The 24,719-nt window shown below is 37.5% G+C and overlaps 1 protein-coding gene and 1 non-coding gene across 4 annotated transcripts in view; both read left to right on the forward strand.

Annotated features, from left to right (window-relative positions):
- Positions 1-24,719, forward strand: part of CKAP5 (cytoskeleton associated protein 5) — a 108,181-nt gene that overhangs the window by 62,432 nt on the left and 21,030 nt on the right. For all 3 annotated transcript variants that reach the window (XM_024748843.1, XM_024748841.1, XM_024748842.1), the window contains 19 exons: positions 157-267; positions 1,654-1,746; positions 4,332-4,517; positions 5,047-5,141; positions 8,176-8,233; positions 8,326-8,451; positions 9,066-9,205; positions 9,337-9,511; positions 10,094-10,207; positions 11,639-11,767; positions 15,646-15,840; positions 16,218-16,353; positions 17,500-17,588; positions 19,821-19,946; positions 21,912-22,061; positions 22,365-22,568; positions 22,778-22,913; positions 23,339-23,532; positions 24,514-24,686. In XM_024748843.1, the coding sequence (XP_024604611.1) occupies positions 157-267; positions 1,654-1,746; positions 4,332-4,517; positions 5,047-5,141; positions 8,176-8,233; positions 8,326-8,451; positions 9,066-9,205; positions 9,337-9,511; positions 10,094-10,207; positions 11,639-11,767; positions 15,646-15,840; positions 16,218-16,353; positions 17,500-17,588; positions 19,821-19,946; positions 21,912-22,061; positions 22,365-22,568; positions 22,778-22,913; positions 23,339-23,532; positions 24,514-24,686 (2,630 nt within the window). The remainder of the gene's footprint in view (positions 1-156; positions 268-1,653; positions 1,747-4,331; positions 4,518-5,046; positions 5,142-8,175; positions 8,234-8,325; positions 8,452-9,065; positions 9,206-9,336; positions 9,512-10,093; positions 10,208-11,638; positions 11,768-15,645; positions 15,841-16,217; positions 16,354-17,499; positions 17,589-19,820; positions 19,947-21,911; positions 22,062-22,364; positions 22,569-22,777; positions 22,914-23,338; positions 23,533-24,513; positions 24,687-24,719) is intronic.
- On the forward strand, positions 23,022-23,132 carry LOC112402557 (small nucleolar RNA SNORD67). Its single transcript, XR_003003731.1, has one exon. It is a non-coding gene; the product is annotated as a small nucleolar RNA SNORD67 (small nucleolar RNA).

Genomic DNA, 24,719 nt, shown 5'->3' on the forward strand with positions numbered 1-24,719 from the left:
CTTGGACAAACTTTCCCTTTACAGTAGTATAATAGAATCCTCAGATACTAAAACACACGTATGGGAGTGTTCTTGTAGTTTTGGCTGGGGTATTCTTACATTCTTGCCATCTGTTCCCTTAAGCAATTATTAATGTTAATGTTTTGTATCTTACAGATAGAAGTATGTGAAGAAAAAGCTTCAGCTGTCCTTCCTGCTACCTGTATACAGCTTCTAGACAGCAGTAACTGGAAGGAAAGGCTGGCCTGTATGGAAGAGTTCCAAAAGGTGGGTGCACAGGGATGAGTTGAATGTGAAAGAAAATTACATCATACAGAAGTGGTGAATTGATAAATGAAGGACTAGTCCTAATTGCTGTATTTTATAACCAGTGAACATGTCTACAGGGTGTTAACTAAAAATGAGGTGGGGTTTTTATTTGCTTTTTAGCTGTTTAGTATTTATCTTTCAACATCTGCTTTCTGTGGCTTCTATCAGCTCATAACCTAAGTGATGCATACTCAAGAAAATTAGGTTTATTCTGAATTATAAGGCTTACATGAATTTTATTTTATTTTTAATTAAATTTTTTTTTTTTTTTTTTTTTTTTGGCTATGTTGGGTCTTTGTTGCTGCGCTCAGGCTTTCTCTAGTTGTGGTGAGCGGGGGCTACTCTTCATTGAGGTGCGCGGGCTTCTCATTGCAGTGGCTTCTCTTGTTGCAGAGCATGGGCTCTAGGCACACGGGCTTCAGTAGTTGAAGCACGTGGGTTCAGTAGCTGCAGCATGCAGGCCCTGGAGTGTGCAGGCTTTAGTAGTTGTGGCATGTGGGCTCTAGGGCGCGCAGGCATCAGTAGTTGGGGCGCACGGGCTTAGTTGTTCCGTGGCAGACCAGGGATCTTCCCAGACCAGGGATTGAACCCATGTCCCCTGCATTGGCAGGCAGACTCTTAACCACTGTGCCACCAGGGAAGTCCCTGAATTTTAATATTATGGTATTAAACTTACTAGGCAAACAGGTCTCCTCACGTAAACCACCCCTCATCCATTTTATGTTTCCCTCTTTGTTGTCATGATTCTCAGAAGAATAGACATTATCACTTGGTATGAGAAGCTTCTTTAAAAAAAAAGCTTGGACAGGAGCTTGGTGGTTTATTTTGGCACACACTCTTTGATTCTAATGAGGAGGGGTGCAGAGAAACTGCAAGAATGCTGCGACTTGAGCCAGGAATCCTGGCTTCCAGTCCTGCATCCGCCACTCAAGCTTAGCCCTGAGGTGTGCTTCTTTGAAACCTGTACTTAAATGCTTCTAACCTACTCTACTTTGCTATGTTTTTAGGAAAATCAAATAAGTCAAAATATGTATAAGCAATTTCAGCCATACACTGGGCAAATTAAAACTGTTACTGTTACTTTCTTTGGGGCAAATTATTTATGAATTCCTGAAATGTGAAAAAAAGAGTTTCAGTGGCATCACTATAACAACCATGTACCAAACATCCAACTTAAGAAACGAAGTATTATAACAGAAAGTAAACAAGCTCTCTCTGTGACCCTCCTCATTTCTGTTCCCCTCACTCCTTCAAAGGTAAACACGTAATTGATTTGGTATATACTGTTCCCTTGGAACTAATCATTAATCCCTTAACTCTCCTACTATCTTGTTTTACTTCAAGGCTGTTGAACTAATGGACCGAACTGAAATGCCATGCCAGGCATTAGTGAGGATGCTGGCCAAGAAACCTGGATGGAAAGAAACTAATTTTCAGGTATATTTAAATTAGAGATTTAATGTCTTTTATTGAAGTAATTTTCATTACATCATCCTATGGTGTATTAGAGAGGTATAGTTTGGTAATTTTTAGCTTGCTCTTTTTTTTAAAATCACTCAGCCAATGTGTCATGTAATTTTAAATGAACAGTGGAATGTGTGCATTTTGATTAAACACATAACTCTAACTTTGTGCATTTAGGAGTTTATATATATACAAATACTTATTGTTTGTTAATTCATATGTATGCATTTTTCTCATTATTTAGACCTGGAAGCCCTCGAATATAGGGAGGGATGAACAATGAGATAGCTTTCTTATTTCTTTGCATAAAAAATAAATGTAGTCTTTAAATTGCCAATAAGAACTTAACACATAATCGGTTTAACTCATTAACTGATAATAGAGATGAAATTGAGCAGTACCGTTACTTAGTTAAAAAGTAGGTGTAAAGGGAGGTATAGGAAAGTAATACATGAAGGAAAATGAGAAAAGTGTTTTCTTCTCCTCCTCTAGACATACATAGAGCTGATGGGAAACAAAAGTTTGAAATGTATCAGGTTTATTTTTGGCTTCCTGCTAGTCTCTTCTTTACTTCTGTTTTGCCACCTCTTATTCTCTGTTTAGGACCTTAGCTTCCTTGCTCACTGTTCCCTTAGCACTGCGTTATAACCTCATCCAAACCATCCAGCTCCACAAAGGTTTCCCGTGCCAGAAGGTTCTGATACTGCCTTCTTCCCCTCACACCACCACTTTTAAAACTCCCCTTACGTAGCTTCTCAGATAGGTGAAAGAAGCACACCTGATTTGAGCTAATACCCTTCTTTGTATTAGATCCATAACAAGAGATAATTTTATATCTTTTTTTCCTTTATAACAGCTTTCCTGAGGTATAAAATTGTTTTAAACGGTACAGTGCAGCTGTTTTTAGTCTATACACATAATTAGCAACCCCTACCACTATTTAATTTTAGAGTATTTTCATCACCCCAAAAAGAAGCCCCATACCCATCAGTAGTCACTCTCTATTCCTCCCCAAGTCCCCACCCCCAGTCCCTGGCAACAATTAATCTACTTTCTCTCTCTATGGATCACTTCTCCTGGACATTTCATATAAATAGAATGATGTGGCCTTTTGTGTCTGGCTTTTACTTAGCATAATGTTTTCAAGGTTCATCCATACTGTAGCGTATATCAACTCTACAGTTTTTTTTTTTTTGCGGTACATGGGCCTCTCACGGCCATGGCCTCTTACACTGCAGAGCACAGTCTCCGGACATGCAGGCTCAGCGGCCATGGCCCACGGGCCCAGCCGCTCCGTGGCATGTGGGATCCTCCCGGACTGGGGCACGAACCCACGTCCCCTGCATAAGCAGGTGGACTGTCAACCACTGCGCCACCAGGGAAGCCCTACAGTCTTTTATTGCTAAACAGTATTCCATCGTATGGATATACAACATTTTATTTACCCATTCATAAGTTCTTTGTTTTTTCTTTGGCTGTGTCACGCAGCATATGGAATCTTAGTTCTCCAACCAGGGATCCCTTCATTGGAAGCACGGAGTCTTAACCACTGGACCACCAGGGAAGTCCCTTCCCATTCATAAGTTGATGGGCATTTGCATTGTTTCTGCTTTGGGGCTATTGTGAATAATGCTACTATGGACTTTCATGTACAAACTTGTGTGTGAACACTTGTATATACCTAGAAGTAGAATTGCTGGGTCTTATGGTGACTCTGTGTTTAACTTTTTGAGAAACTGACAAACTGTTTTCTAAAGTGGCTGTACCATTTTATCTTTGCACTAGCAGTGCAGGAGAGTTCCGGTTTCTCTACTTCCTTTCCAACACTTGTTATTTAAATATTCAAACAGGACAAAGGGAAATATTTTTGGTCAAAAGTGTCTGAAGTCCCAGACATCTGCCATCACCACATTAATATCTTTAAATTGTTTTTCACAGTTCCTTCCATTCTTCCACTTAAAAATCTACAAATTCTTTAAATCTCTCAAGTTCTGTTGTGTGTGTGTGTGTGTGTGTGTGTGTGTGTACACGAGGGTTGTAATTTTTTTTGTGGGCAACTCTAGTAGGAACTCTGAATTAGTATGGTCATTTTATTATGTATTTCAGGATGTATGCTCAGTACTATATGCAGATAACCATAGGAGAAGGAGAATATAGAAATTATATTTTTCAATTCATAAACTTCATGTGGTAACATTGCTTGTTAATATTTTAAAACACTGAGTGGTTTTTTTTCTGTCTTAGCTGTCAGCTACATTAATTGATAACAATTAAAGGATAAAAATTATTTTGTTTCTTGGTTTAAAGTTTGATTTTAGTTTGGTCATGTTCTCAGCTGTTACATCTTCAGGCTGCTATAAAAATAAGTAAATAAATAAATGTCTTTGGGCAATTCCCTGGCGGTCCAGTGGTTAGGACTTGGCACTTTCACTGCCGAGGGCCTGGTTCAATCTCTGGTCAGGGAAGTAAGATCCCAGAAGCCGTGTGGCACGCCCCACCCCTGCGAAAAAAAAAGTCTTTGGCTTACTCATAACTTTCTGATACTTATCCTTGTTCAGGTGATGCAAATGAAGCTTCACATAGTTGCTTTGATTGCCCAGAAGGGAAATTTTTCCAAAACTTCAGCTCAGATCGTCTTAGATGGCCTTGTAGACAAGATTGGAGATGTGAAATGTGGGAACAATGCAAAAGAAGCTATGACAGCAATAGCAGAAGCTTGTATGTTGCCATGGACAGCTGAACAGGTTAGTGACACAGAGCTCTCTTTCTTCAAGTTTTCCCAGTTTTTTCCCAAATTTTAATTTAAAGTTATTAGTTAAACTTTAGTTCTTTTCTTCTCAAATAAAATCTTTTTTGATACTGTTTTACCTTTACCTTTAGTAATTTTTGCACTGTTGCCTGATAATTAAAATTGTCTTAGTCAAGAATATTCTATTAAGAATGAAAGTAATTTTCTCTTAAGACATTATCATCCAGAGTGACCACTAATGAAAAGTTATAAACAGTCCAGATTGCCTTTAAAAAAAATTTTTTTTATTGAAGTATTAGTTGATGTACAATACTGTGAGAATGCTTTTAATACTTCTGTCACTTACCTCATTTTCTTGTGTAAATTAAATGTTTCATTCCTAAGGCATTCTTGCAGTTGTGTTAGCATCAGGGAAACCACGCTTAATCTACTACTGCCTTAATGTCAAGCTATATTTCTGTGAGAAATATGAGAGAAAACACAGATCTGTTTTGGTTTTTTGTATGTTTGTTTTTCCACTCCAGGTTATGTCAATGGCTTTCTTACAGAAGAATCCCAAGAATCAGTCAGAAACTCTGAATTGGCTATCAAATGCAATAAAAGAATTTGGTTTTTCTGGGTAAGTCAGAAAGAAATCAAGTGCATGTTTTGCCAGTCTCTAACTGGTGATTATATTTGTTGTAGCTATTGCTGCTTATTTCTGAGAAGCCAGAGCTGGATTGTCTATAATTTATATTAAACAAGACTACCTTTGTTCCTGAAAAGCCTATATTGGCTTGTGCTCCTGCATTTTGATATCCACTAATACTTAGAGTTCTCTAAGTTATTTTTCCTCAAGTATTTGTAACTGTCCCACAGAAAAGCCAGTTCCAAGGATTTCTAGTCAAATACATTTGGAAAATACTATATAAAATCACACTTGTTTAGAGATCTATAGTGCACGTTGGAAAATTAAAGGCTCTCAGAAGGCCTGCAGTTGAGACACTTGTTTAACCCACTCTTTCCCAAAGTTATTTGTCTATTGATCACATTTGTTCACAGTAGTCCCCCGCTTATCTGTGGTTTCACCTTCCACAGTTTCAGTTACCCACGGTCAACTGCAGTCAAAAAATATTAAATGGAAAATTTCAGAAATAAACAATTTATAAGTTTTAAACTGTGGGCCGTTCTGAGTAGCATGATGAGATCTCACTCTGTCCTGCCCGGGATATGAATCATTCCTTTGTCCAATGTATCCCACCCATCAGTCACTTAGTAGCTGTCTCAGTTACAGATTGACCCTTGTGGTATTGCAGTGCTGCTGTTCAAGTAACCCTTATTTTACTTAATAATGGCCCCATGGGACTTCCCTGGCTGTCCAGTGGTTGGGACTTTGCCTTCCAATGCAGGGGGAGTGGGTTCGATCCCTGGGTCAGGGAGCTAAGATCCCACATGCCTCGCAGCCAAAAAACCAAAACATAAAACAGAAGCAATATTGTAAGAAATTAAATAAAGACTTTAAAAATGGTCCACATCAAAAAAGTCGTAAAAAAAAAAAAATTACCCCAAAGTGCAAGAGTAGAGATGCTGGCAATTTGGATATGCTAAAAATAAGTAGTAAAGTGCTTCCTTTAAGCGAAAAAGTGAAAGTTCTCAACTCAGTAAGGAAAGAAAAAACTGGCATGCTGAGGTTGCTAAGATCTACAGTAAGAATCTTCTATCCATAAATTGTGAAGGAAAAAGAAATTCGTGAGTTTCACTGTTGCACCTCAAACTGCAAACATTGTAAGTGCTTAGTTAAGATGGAAAAGGCATTGAATTTTTGGGTGGAAGACATAAACGGAAAGAAAACATGACTGATGGCAATGTGTTCCACCCAAAAGCGTGCAGCCTATGAAGATTTCAGTAAGGGATCCCCTGAAACAAGTGACACCAAGCCATTTGCTGCAAGTAAGGATGGCTACACAGATTCAGAAACAGGTTGGGACTGAAAAATGTAAAAATTACAGGAGAGGCTGCGTTTGCCAGTGAAGCAGCCTCTGCATTTCTGGTAGAGTTGAAAAAATTGATTAAGGAGGAAGAGCACACTCACATAACTTTTATTACAGAATATTGTTATAATTGTTCTATTCTGTTATTAGTTATTATTACTAATCTCTTACTGTGTCTAATTTATAAATTAAACTTTATCATAGTTCCATAGGTATAGGAAAAAAATAGTATATGTAGTACTATCCAAGGTTTCAGGAATCCACTGGGGGGTCTTGGAAAGTATCCCTCCCAGATAAGGGGGAACTATTGTATTTTATTTAACAAAATTTTATAGACTTACTTTATGCCTGGCACTTTCTAAATAATAACTCATTTGATTTAATCATCATTAAAAACCATGTGAGGTATTGTTCTCTCCTTTTATAGATGAGGAAACTAGGGCACAGAAAGCTTAAGTGATCTGCCCAAGTCACAGTTAGAAAGTGGCAAAGCCAAGATTTTTTTTTTTTCATAAAGTTATTTTATTTATTTATTTTTGGCTGTATTGGGTCTTCGTTGCTGTGCGCAGGCTTTCTCTAGTTGCGGCAAGCAGGGGCTACTCTTCGTTGCGGTGCGTGGGCCTCTCGTTGCAGTGGCTTCTCTTGTTGCGGAGCACGGGCTCTAGGCGCGTGGACTTCAGTAGTTGTGGCACGCAGGCTCAGTAGTTGTGGCTCGCGGGCTCTAGAGCTCAGGCTCAGTAGTTGTGGCGCACAGGCTTAGTTGCTCCGCGGCATGTGGGATCTTCCTGGACCAGGGCTTGAACCTTTGTCCCTTGCATTGGCAGGCAGGTTCTTAACCACTGCGTCAGGAAGTGGTTAGGGAAGTCCTGGGAGAAAAACATTCTAGACGAAGGGAACAGCAAGTGCAAAAGCCCTGTGGCAGGAGCACACGTGATATATTTTAAAATAGCAAGGAGTAATTGTTCTTCAGAATGCAGTTGGAGTAGAAGAGTGAGGGAGTAGGGAGTGGTAGGAGATAAAGATTGAAGAAAGAACGGGGCCCAGGTTGTGTAGGGCCTGAAAGTTTTGAATAAATTGGAAACCATTAGATAGTTTTGAGCAGAATAATACGAGGATTATTCAGTCAGAACAGATAGTGAAGATCAAGGGCAGAAGCAGGGAGACTAATTAGAAGGCTACTGAAATAATCCTGTCAAGAAATTATATGGCTTGGAAGTATTATGACTCAGAATATATTTTGAAGGTAGAACTAAGCAGGATATTGAACTTAAGAGAGAAGAGGAGTCAAGGGTGACTCTGAGGAGTCAGGGATGACCTGAGCAACTGGAGAATGAAGTGGCTGTTTACTGAGATAGGGAAGACTATGGGAAGAACAGGTTTGGGGGCGGGCTGTGGACAATCAGGAGTTTGGTTTTGACAGATGTAGGATATCTATTAGACATAGAAATGGAAATGTCACAAAGGCAGTCAGATATATGAATCTGGAGTTCAGGAAAGAGATCAACACTGGATTGATCTAATGCATATAGATAGTATTTAAAGCTTACTTTAAATGAGTGTAGAAAGAGAATAGGTGAAACTCAGGTCATATCTAAAGGAAGCTGGTTCTAGAGTCTGGTATAAAACTCCATTGAGTATTTTGAGGTTTCACCTGTTTTTCATTCTAAGTATCATTTCTTCTAGATTGAACGTGAAAGCTTTCATTAGCAATGTGAAGACAGCTCTTGCTGCAACAAACCCAGTGAGTACATACCAGCATGTATAGGAAGAGTAGTAAGTACAGCCATCTTTATGGTTCTGTTCTGATCTGAAAAGTTATTTTTGTTCTGCCAGGCTGTGAGGACTTCTGCCATCACCTTGCTTGGCGTGATGTATCTGTACGTTGGTCCCTCTTTGCGAATGTTCTTTGAGGATGAGAAGCCTGCCCTCCTATCCCAGATAGATGCAGAATTTGAGAAGGTAAAGATTCCACAAATGATACAATCCATAGTTGACTTGAGAATGCTTATATTAGTTAAGTTTAAACTTTTAACCCTTTGGAATGAAGAATATGTATGTATTTGCTTTTATATGTATAAGGTATCCCTGGGAAGAATTCATAAGAAATAGATGACTTTGTGAAGAAGAGAACTAGGTAGCTATAGTATAGGATGGGACATTTTCCCCTTTGTAGCTTTGGAATATTAAACATTTTGAATGTATTACCTATTCCAAAAGTACACTAACTATAACATTAAATTTTTTCTTTTAAGTAAAAAGAAACTTGACCTTCCTTGAATAAACTTTCTAATTGAAATTGCTAAGTTTTGGCAGACTTGCTGTGTATTGTCTTGGGCATACAAGTCAAATGACAGCTTTATGATTGAGAAGTCATATTCTAATAGGTTTGTATAAAGATATCTTTTGTCACATAGTCTCAAAATTGGAATCTAAGTAGGAATTAAAATATGTGCTGTGTGAATATTAAGTATTATGAAGGAATATGAAAGTTTGACACAGGTACCATTCTCTAACCAGTTTGCTCTCGTATTCTTCATCAAGTTCATTAGCCTCACTGACTTATTTGTGTGTAGATGCAGGGACAGAACCCACCTGCTCCAACCAGAGGGATTTCCAAACACAGTACAAGTGGTACAGATGAAGGAGAAGATGGAGACGAACCAGATGATGGGGGCAATGATGTTGTGGATCTTTTGCCAAGGACAGAAATCAGGTTTGTTGCTAATGATTTATTTGATGTATTATACTTAGTTCTTAATGGTGTCTTCTGTTTCTCAGTCAAGGTACTTCTGTGACATCATTGTTCTTTTAGGCATCTGGAATTAAGGATTCTTTTTTTTTCAGTGATAAAATCACTTCAGAGTTGGTGTCTAAGATTGGTGACAAGAATTGGAAGATCAGGAAAGAAGGCCTAGATGAAGTGGCAGGTATTATAAATGAAGCAAAATTTATCCAGCCAAACATAGGTGAACTTCCAACTGCCTTGAAGGGTCGACTCAACGATTCAAATAAAATCTTGGTACGTAGAATATATGCCTGTTTTTTTCTCTCCCCTCTCTGCCCCTGCAAGGTGATCCTTTTCAGTAACCTTCACCAGCAAAAACAAAGAGGAGTTAGTCACTCTATTGTTTTGAACTAGAAATAGCTTCCTTTAATTTCTTAAGTGTGCCTCAGGATATGTTGGTAGATGACAAGTTTATTAATCAAATTTTCATGAATCTCAGACTTGCTGTTTACAGGGCTCTGATATTAAGTATTTTTGTATAAAACTGCTTGTAATACCCATAAACAAGTAATTTCTAATTTTTAAATTTGGATTTTTATGTGAGATTTTTCTTAAACTAGGCTTTACCTTACTTTAAAATATAAAGCATTGTAATCTCTAGTCTAAAATTCTAATACTCCAATTTTATGAACTGATGATAAAATGAGACACCATCACCCAAAAATTATTCATAAGCTGATTAGTATCATAATGAGCTGATTTTTTTAAAGTAGGCCAGAAACTTCCTACTGCATTGACTGTATAGCAGCAAACTTGCAAAACTTTGAGCACACCTTGCAATGGTTTGAACATAAGGTGTTGGCTTTTCCCACCCAGGTGCAGCAGACTTTGAATATCCTCCAGCAGTTGGCAGTAGCCATGGGCCCAAACATCAAGCAACATGTGAAGAACTTAGGCATCTCTATCATCACAGTGCTTGGAGACAGCAAGGTAAACCTGACTCTTTTTACCACAGCTCTGTTCTGGAATAGGCCAGCCACATGACTGGGCTAAGAATAATCCTTTTTTTTTTTTAATTTATTTATTTATTTGTTTTTAGTTTTGGCTGTGTTGGGTCGTTGTTGCTGTGCACGGGCTTTCTCTAGGTGTGGCGAGCAGGGGGTACTCTTCATCATGGTGCACGGGCTTCTCATTGCAGTGGCTTCTTGTTGCAGAGCACAGGCTCTGGGTGCATGGGCTTCAGTAGTTGTGGTGCGTGGGCTCAGTAATTGTGGCTTGCAGGCTCAGTAGTTGTGGCGCACGGGCGTAGTTGCTCCGCGGCTTGTGGGATCTTCCTGGGCCAGGGCTCGAACCCGTGTCCCTTGCATTGGCAGGCAGATTCTTAACTACTGCGCCTCCAGGGAAGCCCCAATCCTTTTCTTACATGTAAGAGTGCATGTAAACAGTTTATAAACTTTGTTAGAGAAGAGAATATTAGGAGGAAAATAGTAAAAATTTTTACCTCCCAGGCATTATTCAGGTGATCAGATATCTCACTTACTAGCTTTGTGACCCTCAGATAAGTTGTTTATCTTCTTTGAGTTTCAGTTTTTTATCTATGAAATTTAATTCTTACAGAATTAAATAAGCAACTGTACATAAAGTACCTGCACCTGTCTCATGCAGTATGTACTCAAAAAATGGTTGCTATTATGATTATGATATCATTGTTTAAGGTGTTGGTATAAAGAGTGAATAAACATATAAATTTTGGATCATGTATTTTATTTTCTACCTGTTCCCTCAACTACTAGAGTAGGATCTTCTGGTACTTCAGTAAGATATTTGCAGTTTCACAGTCCTGGAATTTGTCACATTGAAAGTTGCAAGCTCTTATGTTTATCCTTAATTGAATATTCAAATGTCTCTTTATTTTTGTGTAATTCATTTAATTTGAGGAATTGAGCTATTTTAATATTTTTCACGTCAGTAAGTCATTCTCATTCTATGAATGCAAATTAATATAAAAACAGAAATGTTCAATCAAATTGTTAATTTCAGTCTAACTACTAAGAATTCTCTAACAGGTAGAATTACATTCTTTAGCAGATAACCAGGGACATAAGAGTCCCCAGAAGTTCAGGAAACAAAACCTAAGAGTTTGTTCCCCTAACATGATATTTTATGCCCAGGTCACTGTTTTCCCTAATTAACTGAGTATAGGATCTTTACAATTTGGAGTTTTATGTTTCTAATTTACTTTGGAGTTTTAGTACAACATGGATCTACATTCTGTTTCAAAGAAGATGAAGTATGTTCCAAGTATGTTCATGTGGACTTTAGAGAAACCTCCATTGTTCGTGTTCATAAAGTAACAGGCTTTTCACTCCCTACCTCCAAACCATAGCAGTGTTACCTTTACTGATTCTGTCTTCCATTCAGAACAATGTTCGAGCTGCGGCCCTAGCAACAGTGAATGCTTGGGCAGAACAGACTGGCATGAAGGAATGGCTGGAGGGGGAAGATCTTTCTGAAGAGCTCAAAAAGGAAAATCCTTTCTTGAGGCAAGAGGTTAGTACCACAAATATGATTTGCTTTACTCATGTCTTTTACCTTCATAGAGGCTTGGACCTACCTAATAAATATACATGAATGGATAGAATGAGTTCCATTATAAAATCGCTAATAATATGAAACCAAATTCCTGGAGCTTTTTTATTCATGTGCTTCCTTTTCTTTTTTCCTTTCATGTGCTTTTTTAACAATAAAACTTTTTAAAGGACTAGCCTTTTTGTGAATTTTTCTCTTTGCTTGAGCTCTTAAATGGTAAAGTAAGAGGTTTTAATCATGACATAAAAATAGTTTAACATTCAAAAGTCTTATCAATGTCACCCATCATACCAACAGGCTAAAGAAAAGTCATATAATCCTATCAGTTGACCAAAAAAAAGGATTTGAGAAAATCCAACATCTATTCATGATAAAAGCTGTCAGTAAGTTAGTAATAGAAGAGAATTACTCAAGTTAAATAAAAAAGCATCTGCAAAAAACCTCTGTAAATGACAATATTCTTAGTGGTTAAAGACTGAATGCTTTCCCCCTAAGATCAGGAACAAAGCAAGAATGTCCACTTTCACTACTGTTACTCTGCATAGAACTGGAAGTTCTAGTCACTGCAATAAGGCAAGAAAAAGAAATGAAAGGCATACAGTTGGAAAAAGAATAAATAAAACTATCCATAATTGCAGATAACATGACTGTTTACAAAGAAAATTCCAGGAAATCTACAAGTAAACTCCTAGAACTAATAAATGAGTTCAGTAAGATTGCAGGATACAAAATAAACACAATCACATTTGACAAAAGTCAATCACATTTCTTTATAATACATTGAACATATGGAAACCGAAGTTACAAACACAGTACAGTTTACAGTCACTCCAAAGAAAATGAAATCCTTAGCTATACACTTAACAAAACAAATACAAAATATGTCTACTGAAAATTACAAAAATGCTGATGAAGCATTCAAGGAAGACCCAAATAGATGTAGAGACATGCCATGTTTGTGGATTGGAAGATTTAACATAGTAGAAATTAGAAATGTCAGTTCTGTACATTTAATGTATACATAATTGATGTATGCATTTAATGTAATTCTTATCAAAATTCAAGAAAGTTTTTTTTATAGACAAAGTCAAGGTTATTTTAAAATTTATATTCTAGCTAAAACAATCTTGACAAAGGGAAAAAAATGGAAAGAACCTCTCTACCATATATTAGGGCTTACTGAATTAAATTGCTAACATAATCAAGACACTGTGGGGAATTCCCTGGCGGTCCAGTGTTTAGGACTCCATGCTTTCACTGCCAAGGGCTCAGGTTCAATCCCTGGTTGGGGAACTAAGATCTCCCCAGGCAAGCTGTGTGGCAAAAAAAAAAAAAAAAAGACACTGTGATAGCAAGGGGTAGGAGGAAGAGGATAGACACAGATAGGTGGAGCTGAAGAGGAAACCCAGAAATAGACCCACACAAATATGAGCAACTAATTTTCGACGGTGTTTCCAAAGTAATTCAGTGGAGAAAGTGTGGCCTTTTCACCAGATGATGCTGGAGCAGTTGACATCCAGAGACAAAAAAAATAAACCTTACCTAAACCTCACATCTTACGCCAGAATTAACTCAAAATGGATTATGGGCTTAAATGTAGAACATAAAACTATAGAACTTTTAAAGATAACATAGGAGAAAACCTTCAGGATATAGAAATTCTTCAGGCAAAGAATTCATAGACTAGACACCAAAACCACAATTCATCAAAGAAAAATTTGATAAATTGGACCTCATCAAAATAAAGAACTCTTACTCTGCAAAAGACCATGTGAAGAAGATGAAAAGACAGGCTGGAGTGGGAGAAAATATTTGCAACCTCTGTGTCTGATAACGGACTATCATCGAGAATATATATATATATATATATATAAAGAACTCTCAAAACTCAACAGTTAAAAATCTAATTAAAAAATAGGCAAAAGACATGAACAGACATTTCACTGAAGAGGATATACAGATGGAAAATAAGCCCATGAAAGGTGTTCAACATTATTGGCCTTCAAGGAAATGCAAATTAAAACTGCAATGAGATATCACAGACAACTATCAGAATTACTAAAATAAAAAATTGTGATAACACCAAATTCTGGCAAGAATGTGGAAAAACTTGAACACTCTCCTGGTGGGAATGTAAAATGGTATAGCCACTCCAGAAAACAGTTGGGCAGTTTCTTACGAGACTATACGTGTAGTTACTATATGACCCAGCAAGTCTTGGGCATTTATTCCAGAAAAATTAAAATTTATGTTTACACAAAAGCCTATATACAAATGTTCATAGCAGCTGATTCATAATAGCCAAAATCTGGAAACAGCCCAGATTTCTTTCAACAGGTGAATGCTTAAACTATTGTATATCCATATGTGTAATACTATTTAGCAGTAAAAGAAACAAATTATTGATACGTGCAACAAGTTAGATAAATCGCAGAGGAATTGTGCTGACAGTTCCAATTCCAAACAGTTACATACTATATTATTCTATTTATATGAGTTTGAAATCTCATATTTTAGAAATGGATAAACAGATTAGTGGTTACCAGGGATTAGGGAGTAGGAGGAGGGATGTGAATGTGGTTATAAAAGAGGCAACACATGGGATCCTTGGGATGGAGCTGTTCAAAATCTTGACTGCGGGAATACACTAACACATGAAAAAATTGTAGAGAAAGCAATATAGACACACAAATGAGACAGAATCAGACTGGGGCAATCTGAGTATGATCAGTGGATTGTATCAATGTCCATATCCTGGTTGTTTATACTATAGTATAGTTTCATAAAGTGCTACTGTTGGAGGAAACGGAGTAGAGTGCCTGGGATCTCTCTGTATCATTTCTTATAACTGCATGTGAATATATAATCATCTCAATAAATATCTCAACTAAAAAATAAATGCAGGGCTTCCCTCGTGGTGCAGTGGTTAAGAATCCACCTGCCAATGCAGGAGACACGGGTTTGAGCCCTGGCCCGGGAAGATCCCGCATGCTGCAGAGCAACTAAGCCCGCGTGCCACAACTACTGAAGCCTGCATGCCACGACTACTGAAGCCCATGCACCTAAAGCCTGCGAGCCACAACTACTGAAACCCACACGCCACAACTACTGAAGCCCATGCGCCTAGAGCCTGTGCTCCGCAACAAGAGAAACCACTGCAATGAGAAGTCAGCGCACCACAACGAAGAGTAGCCCCTGCTCACCACAACTAGAGAAAGCCCATGCGTAGTAAATGAAGACCCAACACAGCCAAAAATGAATAAATAAATTTAGTTTAAAAAATTAATTTTAAAAATAAATACAGATTTCCCTGGCATCCAGTCGTTAGGACTCTGCTTTCACTACCGTGGCTGCAGTTTGATCCCTGGTCAGGGAATTAAGATCCCACAAGCCACACGGCATGGCTGAAAAACAAACAAAACAAAAAATAAAACGAATATTTTAGAGATACAGAGAAAAACTGTCTATGTAAGGCAGAAAGCAGAAGTCCTGGTAGAACTTGTCATCTTCTAATCAAATAAATATTTTGCATCTTCTCTAGCTGAATAGTTCTTAGAATTAAAAAAGAAGTGAAAGTTTAAGATGCATTAAGAACTATTAAAGCTTTATAACTTAATGCTCAAACGTGGTCCAAAAAACTGTGTCCTTATCTTAGCTGATTATCTTCATTGCATGTTTATCATTTCATTGGACAATGGAAATGACTGATTTCACACTGGAAAGTTGTAGTGTGAGAACTAATTCAGTGTTTGGTACTGATAAAATCATTAAGCTGAAGATCATAAATAATGACAGTTTTCTATGTGCAGTGTGTAACTGGTCTTTATTTCTTTTGGCAGCTTCTGGGCTGGCTGGCTGAGAAACTACCGACTCTCCGTTCCACCCCCACAGACCTTATCCTTTGTGTTCCCCACCTCTACTCCTGCCTAGAGGATCGCAACGGAGATGTGCGAAAGAAGGCCCAAGATGCCTTGCCATTCTTCATGATGCATTTAGGATATGAGAAAATGGCCAAGGCTACTGGGAAACTAAAAGTACTACTACTTGTTGCTGCTGTTAAAAGCTATTTAGAAAAATATTGAACATGAATTTATATAGGCAAAAGATCATATTAACCTCCTATGAGTTTCAACTTGAAATCCCAGTGAGAGCAGAAATAAAATGTTTAGTAGTGTAGAACTTCTAAAGAATCTGCTGTCTTTGCAGGGATGAAAATTGTGACCTTCTAGAATGGCAGCTAATTTACTGTGACTTCATAATGTGTTACTTCTCTTGCACTATGTGCTGCCTCCCTTACTTCATTGGTATTTCAAAACTAGGAGCTCAAGGATTTGACAGCACGTCTGTTAGTAAGCGTAGCATGAGTATATCGTTTATGTGGCCTCTCACCTCTGTTATATTGTCTCCCTAGCCAACTTCTAAAGATCAGGTGTTGGCCATGTTAGAGAAAGCCAAAGCTAACATGCCAGCGAAGCCCGCTGCACCTGCTAAAGCAACTTCCAAATCCGTGGGAGGATCAGCTCCAGCCAAATTCCAGCCTGCCTCAGGTAACTCTTATTTTGAGAGGGTTAAAGGGGAAGGAAATAGTCAAGGGAACTCTTAAAGAAATAGAAACCTTCATTTTTTAATCACATTTCCTCATGGCTTAGATCCCAAATCCTCCCTCCATCTCCTTACCCTCCTTTCATAAACATTTGTCAAGTTACCTGGTTTTATGCCAGGAACTGTGCTGAGGGTTTAAGGATGAATAATTTGATTTCCAACTCCAAAAAGGAGTTTTGGAGTATCACAATGAAATACTCCAGAAAGCAAGTGCTCAATCTTACTTTTAAGGTTTCCACAACTATTTTCTGCTATTGGATATTACAGTTAGAAGGAGAATTGGGACCATCTAGCTTAACCCTCTTTATTAACAGGTAAGGGACACCAAAGGTTAAGTGACTTGCACAAGGCCAAACAGTCAGCCAGTGGCTGAACCAGCAGAGACCTCTGCTTAACTCATTCATAAATGAGTTCCCCTTCCACTACACTTGGCTGTTTGCTGATCCATTCTAATATTTACTAAACTTCTTCAAGGGAAATTTCTTGATTTCTTCATCCTAATGTTAAAATTCCAAAATGTACAAATAGAGCACTGATCTGTAACTGCTGCTCTTCTAGACTTACTGCTTAAACAAAATAATAATATTCTGTTTAGTGGAGTAGAAATTATTGTTGCTATAAAGTGAGAAATTTTACATGTGTTAAATTGTTGGTATCAAAGTATATATTCAGTTATAACATTTATTGGGATCTTGCTATATGGTATATATAGTTTACTATAGTATCAAAGGTGATAGACTCTTCCCTTAAGGAAGTATCAGTCTAACATAAAGGTTTTTTAACTGCTATTTAGAAAATGGTTTTAAACTGCAGTTTAAATGTTGATAAAGGAGATGTAGATTTTCTGAATTAATTTCATGAGGAAATCAGGGAGAAAAAAGATTAGGAAAAAAATCTAACTGAAAGTGCTTTAACAATGGATACATTTGTTTAAAAAAAACTTTTCAAAAAAATAAAATAAAAATAATTTTTTTAATAGATGTATTTAAAACTACTGGCTTTCTCACCATCATTATATATTTAACCTGCCCAGAATATAGTGATATTAGTTAGAGTTTATGTTTACAGTACATGTTTTTTTTTTCTCAAAGCACCTGTTGAAGATTCTGTTTCTGGCACTGTAGAACCCAAGCTTGATCCAAAAAAGGCCAAAGCTCTAGGAGTTTCCTCTAAAGCAAAGGTATGTTAATTCTGCAACTTAGATGTAGAATTGCTTTTAAGTGTTTTATACACTAAGTCATTCTTTTAGCAAAGATTATATTACATATGAAAGATTATTACTACTCTTGATATTATCTAATTATAAAGTATTTATTTATACAAGTTTCTGTGTCTCACTTTTAATGTTACCTCAAAACAAAGACTCCTATTCTCAAGAGCTACTGCCAGGGTTTCTGTCATCCAGGACTTTGAGGGAGATTTTCAGTAGTAGGCAACTTCCTTTACATTTGGCAGGAAGTCATTATATTAGGTGTTCTGATTAGACTAAAAGGAAATATCTTCTGTCCCCACACCAATGGGATTTGATGCATCACCAATTCTTTTAGCATCCATGCACAGTTGGACAATTTAAAGAAATGTGTTCAAATGCTCAACCTTAAATATCCCCTGGGTGTGTTTTCATTTAATTTTTTTTTTTTTTTTTGCGGTACGCGGGCCTCTCACTGCTGTGGCCTCTCCCGTTGTGGAGCACAGGCTCCGGACGCGCAGGCTCAGCGGCCATGGCTCACGGGCCCAGCCGCTCCACGGCATGTGGGATCTTCCCAGACCGGGGCACGAACCTGTGTCCCCTGCATCGGCAGGCGGACTCTCAACCACTGCGCCACCAGGGAAGCCCTAATTTTTTGAATCATAGCAAAGTGTCATCAGTTTCTATATCAAGATTCAGAGCTTGTCACTGTATTCAAAGAATTGACTGTTTAATACTTACAAAAGGAAAATTGCAAAACTGTGCAATCAGTAGTAAATCTAATAGTAAATATAAATGGAGAAAACTATTTCATTAACTGCATGTCACTGATGAAAGTATGCAGAGTAGGAAATGTTTTATTATTCAGTACATTAATTATTACATCCACATTATAGAAGGGCCACTCTGTGGCCATTCTTCTAAATATTAGTTACTCATTTTCCCTCCCTATGCTTGGGTCCTTCAACTCAGTGAGTTAATTTAAATGAGTAATTATCTTCTGAACTATCCAGTGAAGCTGTTCTTTTCCTGTCCTTCTCCCTCTCCTCCTCCCAAATTTAACAAGCGCTTATTTCAGTATTTTGATCACAAGTGCTTTGAAGTATTTTTGACTCTGTTCTTAATGCAACTTTCTTTTCAGTCTTTTGCAGTTTACGAAGCAGTTTCACATAAATGATCTCACATTTGTTTTGACTGAATGACTTAAGTGTTTGAACTAGAAAGAAATGTTGGCCTACTAAAAATAGCAGACTTTTGCTATATTTATAATATAATAATAATAATTCCAGTAATTAAATTCAAATTTTACCTTAAATATATATACCATGTGTTCACAATTTCTTTCCATCTGATACAAAGGTTCTAAATCTTGGATTCTTTTTAAAAGCCACTTAAAAAAAAATCTATCTATTTATTTATTGGCTGCATCAGGTCTTAGTTGAGGCACGCAGGATCTTTCGTTGCAGCATGCGGGTTTCTCTCCAGTTGGGGTGCGCAGGCTCCAGAGCACGTGGGCTCTGTAGTTGTGGCACGCGGGCTTAGTTGCCCTGTAGCATGTGCGATATGAGTTCTCTGACCAGGGATTGAACCGGTGTCCCCTGCATTGCAAGATGGATTCTTAACCACTGGACCACCAGGGAAGTCCCTAAAAGCCACTTTAGTAACTTAAGTATTTAAAATGTTTCTAGGAAATTTCTCTCTAGAAACAGGTTCAAAGGGTCTCCAGTTACAGTAATGTTATAGAGATACATTTTATATACAGAGAAACAGAAAAGTTTTCTCAAGTTATGTGAAATGTGTGCATACCATTCAAAATGTCATTAATATGGAAAGCTATAAACAGTGTTGAAGATTCCAAGGAAGAAAAGAACTGTCCATTATATGTCAGTTATATCAATAATTATTTTAAAAGAACTATCCAAGAAACAAAAATAGCCTGTAACCCAGACCAATGATATATAATAGCAGCTTTTCCAACCACATCACATGCCAGCCCAAGGACTAACCAACAGTTACTTAAGAGTGCTATTAGAAACATTTTTAGAAAACCTGTACACAAATATATCAAATGCAAGATTCTATGCTTCATTTGTTTGTTTCATTTGGAATATGATATAGAAAGGTGTCTCTGGTTTATATAGTGCCCGTTTGCTGGGCAGTAACAGCGAATTCCCAAGAAGGAGTAGTCTAAGCTAATCAGTATTCCCTGTACCTTGGTTGTAGACTGCACAAGGAAAGAAAGTGCCAAGCAAAACCAGCTTAAAGGAAGATGAAGACAAATCTGGTCCTATTTTTATTGTTGTTCCAAATGGAAAGGAGCAAAGAATGAAAGATGAGAAAGGATTAAAGGTAAGGAAGAAATAAGAATCTTCAGGAGTTTTTTGCTTGTTTGTTTTAGTTTTGTTTTGTAATCAAGAATAATTTTTCTGTCTGAAATTCATATCATTGTGAAATATCTAATAATTAACTGAATCTTTTGCTTATAAATTATATCTTGTTTCTGTAAGACTATTTTGGGGGGTTTTTTATGTTTGTTTTTAGAATCAAAGACTGGAAAGTAGTCATTGATTTTCTTTTTATCAGCTACACATATGTAATATACTACTCCTTTATTCTTTCTTGTACCTGGCCTTAAAAGATAGATTTGGTAACTATATATGGCTAGTTTGATCATTTCGCTTTTTTTTTCTTTTTTAACATCTTTATTGGAGTATAATTTCTTTACAGTGGTGTGTTAGTTTCTGCTTTATAACAAAGTGAATCAGTTATACATATGTTCCCATATCTCTTCCCTCTTGCATCTCCCTCCCTCCCACCCTCCCTATCCCACCCCTCTAGGTGGTCACAAACCACCTAGCTGATCTCCCTGTGCTATGCAGCTGCTTCCCACTAGCTATCTGTTTTACGTTTGGTAGTGTATATATGTCAATGCCACTCTCTCACTTTGTCACAGCTTACCCTTCCCCCTCCCCATATCCTTAAATCCATGCTCTAGTAGGTCTGTGTCTTTATTCCCATCTTACCCCTAGGTACTTCATGACCTTTTTTTTTTTTTTCTTAGATTCCATATATATGTGTTAACATATGGTATTTGTTTTTCTCTTTCTGACTTACTTCACTCTGTATGACAGACTCTAGGTCCATCCCCCTCACTACAAATAACTCAATTTCATTTCTTTTTACAGCTGAGTAATATTCCATTGTATATATGTGCCACATCTTCTTTATCCATTCATCTGTCGATGGACACTTAGGTTGCTTCCATGTCCTGGCTATTGTAAATAGAGCTGCAATGAACATTTTGGTACATGACTCTTTTTGAATTATGGTTTTCTCAGGGTATATGCCCAGTAGTGGGATTGCTGGGTCGTATGGTAGATCTATGTGTAGTTTTTTAAGGAACCTCCATACTATTCTCCATAGTGGCTGTAACTATATATGGCTAGTTTGATCATTTCGCTTTTGATGTTGTTTTGGTTTTATTAATCAGTTAAAACTTTTCAAAATATATACATTAGAATTTTTAAAAATTCAAACAATACCAAAAAAGTACAGAAAGTATGAAAAGCATGTCTCCCACTGCAGTCTCCCTACACAGGGAGGATGTTATGACCAGTTATTTTGTGTATTACTCCAGAAATAATAATATTCCATACCTATACAATCATATATATATAAATATATGGCCCTCGTTTTACACAGATGGGAACATGCCATACTCTTTGTTCTGAATCTTACATTTTTCTTTTAATAGTATTTGAAATATATATCTTAAAGATCATTCCATATCTGCAACGCATGTATGCATTCATTCTGTTTATTGATGCATCATATGTATGTACCTTTCTATATCCTCAACCCACTATGTTGAACATTTAGGTTACTTCTAATCTTTCACTCTTATAAACTATACTGCCATAGGCATCTTTGAATATAGGTTTTGTGCACATATGTAAGTATATTTATATTAAACTCCTAGAATAATATGTACATTTAAAATTTTGATAGATATTTCAAATTTGCCCTTTATTAAAATTGTACCAACAGTATCCGCCATGTTATACAATAATAGATCATTGATTTTTCTAGTAAGAATTGCTGAAAATTCTATTCCTAGAAGATTTTCAGAGTTAAGCTTCCAGAAGTATGACAGACAGATTGAGAGTACATTTTGCATTCATACTTAATTATACATTAATCTTGGTGAATTTAAAAATATCCTATTAAACTGATTCCTGCAGCTGCTTTAAATAGAGTTCTCTACCACATTTCAGTTGAACACCTTACAGCTCCTTTTCACTGTTTTTTTTTCAGGTGCTGAAGTGGAATTTTACTACTCCGCGGGATGAATACATTGAGCAACTAAAAACTCAGATGTCTAGCTGTGTGGCTAAATGGTTACAAGATGAGATGTTTCACTCAGACTTTCAGCATCACAACAAAGCCCTTGCTGTCATGGTTGATGTAAGTTTGCAACAAAATAAATATGCATGAATCTCAGGCATGAAAATACTGAGCCCTGTGAAATCATCAGAAGTTTGCATGAATTGAGAAGGAACTGGAATACACCATGTTCTCTGTTTTTAGAGCTTTCTTATTATCTGATAGAATAAATGACTATATGTCTATAATTTGGGGTCTTAAATGGAGGCTTAAAAATCTATCATTTTCTTTTTGCACTGCAGTAAAATTTGAGAGTTACTTGCCTAATAGAACTTAAATTTTTATAGTCTAATTTGTGAGGGTTTTGTATTGTTTTGTTTCAAGCACTTGGAGAGTGAAAAAGAGGGTGTCATTGGTTGCCTGGATCTTATCTTAAAGTGGCTTACCCTGCGGTTTTTTGACACCAATACAAGCGTCCTAATGAAAGCCCTAGAATATTTAAAATTGCTCTTCACCCTGCTGAGTGAGGAGGAGTATCATCTTACTGAGAATGAAGCATCTTCCTTCATCCCCTATCTCATCCTCAAGGTAATGTGTTGTTCTCACTTTGGAAGATTACTCAAGTTCCCAGCTATTTCAGTTCCTGTACTTTTATTCCCTCTCTCCTCTTCATTTATTGTATGATGATGATACCTTCCACCGCTCATTTTATTCTTTCAAGATGTAGTGACACACAAGGGGGTACCTTTGCTACTTAGAGAATGAATCACTTAATCATTATTTTCCTTGTTGACTAGGTCGGAGAACCAAAGGATGTCATTCGTAAAGATGTCCGTGCCATCCTGAACCGGATGTGCCTTGTCTACCCAGCCAGCAAGATGTTCCCCTTCATCATGGAAGGAACCAAATCCAAAAACTCTAAGCAGAGAGCAGGTAAAGCAACAATTTAAATAGAGCCCTATGTCTGCAACAGTGACCTCTAAAAGAAATAATTTATAGATGAACCAGGAAATTTCTTGATTCTAACCTTCTGATTTGGACTGTGAGAGTGATGAGTTGCACACTGGTGGAGCCACAGTATCAGGTGATACAGGCACCGCTCAGCACCACCCTGGTGACAAAATCAAGTGCACAGGGGCCATCTGACTCACAGGCATCTCTTTCTTCTAGGAGCCCTTGCTATAACACCACTGTTTCATTGTGTATTTTATAGAAGGCAGTAAATAAGGAAGAATTCAAGGCAGAGCCAGAATAAGATTTTAGACCTTCATGTATGCCAGGGAAAATGTATCTAGTAACGATAGGTCTCTATGCCAAATCTCTGTTGAGTCTCCTTAATCTAGCCTTTCTCTCCCCAGAGTGCCTAGAAGAACTAGGGTGTCTGGTCGAGTCCTATGGCATGAATGTTTGCCAACCAACCCCAGGAAAAGCCTTAAAGGAGATAGCGATTCACATAGGAGACCGCGACAACGCTGTGCGCAATGCTGCCCTCAACACCATCGTTACAGTGTACAATGTACACGGGGATCAGGTGTTCAAACTGATTGGAACTGTGAGTGACTTTTCTCTGAACATTTTCAGCATGTTGTGAATTGCAGGATCACTTAGGTGTCAAGTTTCATGCCATCTCAACTCTTAAGTTTTTACCACTTTTTGTTAAAACTCAGCCTATCGATATGTCCTAGAATCCATATAAACCTTTGAGGGTGTCTCTGATTACTGCAGGACATTCAGGCTGTGTTTTACTGGAAATTAGATTTTCTTTTCTGAGCATTCTCCTCATAACAATTTGCTTTAGAATGAAAACTATTTTTGAATCAAGAAATCTGAGCTAGTCTGGGATTTAAATTCTGCCTGGCAATCTCCTCAGTAATTTTTAGTGCATTTATTTTCTAGTGAACAAGTACTCACTTGTATATAATGTGGATTCTGGTACCTGTCAGATCAAAAGGGTCTTGAGCTGCAGCTATGAGCCAGACTCTCCAAGCACAGAAGGTTCTGCTTTTGACTCCTTACTTCCTCTGAGCCAGTCACTACTGTGGCTGGACCTGTTCTTCACTCCAGTTACCTCTTAGTAGCACGTGTATTTACCCTGTGCTTATATATTTTTACTTGTATTAATCTTATTAAATCCTCACTACAAGGCCAGTGAAGGAAATAAAGCAGATGGGAATTTTACAGATGACCAAAAGTGAAGCTTCTTGCCCATAGTCACACAGCTAGTTAGTGGTAATACCAAAAAATGAGGAAGCTTCATTTAATTCTTGACCTTTTTATTTGTAGTTCATAGCCTTTCCTTTTCTGTCCTTTCCTTCTTTCATATGTTCTCTTATATAGCAAGTCAGGTTTTAGCAGTAGTTGATTTTAAAATGATGTAGTGTTTTGAAAGGAAACTTACCCTAACATACGAGGTTCTGTTTGCTTCGACATGAAAATGGATATTAATTCTTGGGTCTCCCATTTAGGTTTTTAATTCTCTTCATATTCTAGTAGAGGGGTGTGCTAATAAATTAAATTCGGTCTCTTTTGACAGCTTTCTGAAAAGGATATGAGCATGCTTGAGGAGAGGATTAAGCGGTCAGCAAAGAGGCCTTCTGCTGCACCAGTAAAACAGGTGGAAGAGAGACCTCAGCGCACCCAGAGCACAAGCTCCAATACCAACATGCTACGCAAGGGACCAGCTGAGGACATGTCCTCCAGACTCAAGTATGTGGATGGAGATAGTTGTCTGAGAGCATC

Source organism: Neophocaena asiaeorientalis, unplaced genomic scaffold (genome assembly GCF_003031525.2).
Source record: "Neophocaena asiaeorientalis asiaeorientalis breed wild unplaced genomic scaffold, Neophocaena_asiaeorientalis_V1.1 scaffold43, whole genome shotgun sequence".
In the NCBI taxonomy this organism is placed as follows: Eukaryota; Metazoa; Chordata; class Mammalia; order Artiodactyla; family Phocoenidae; genus Neophocaena; species Neophocaena asiaeorientalis.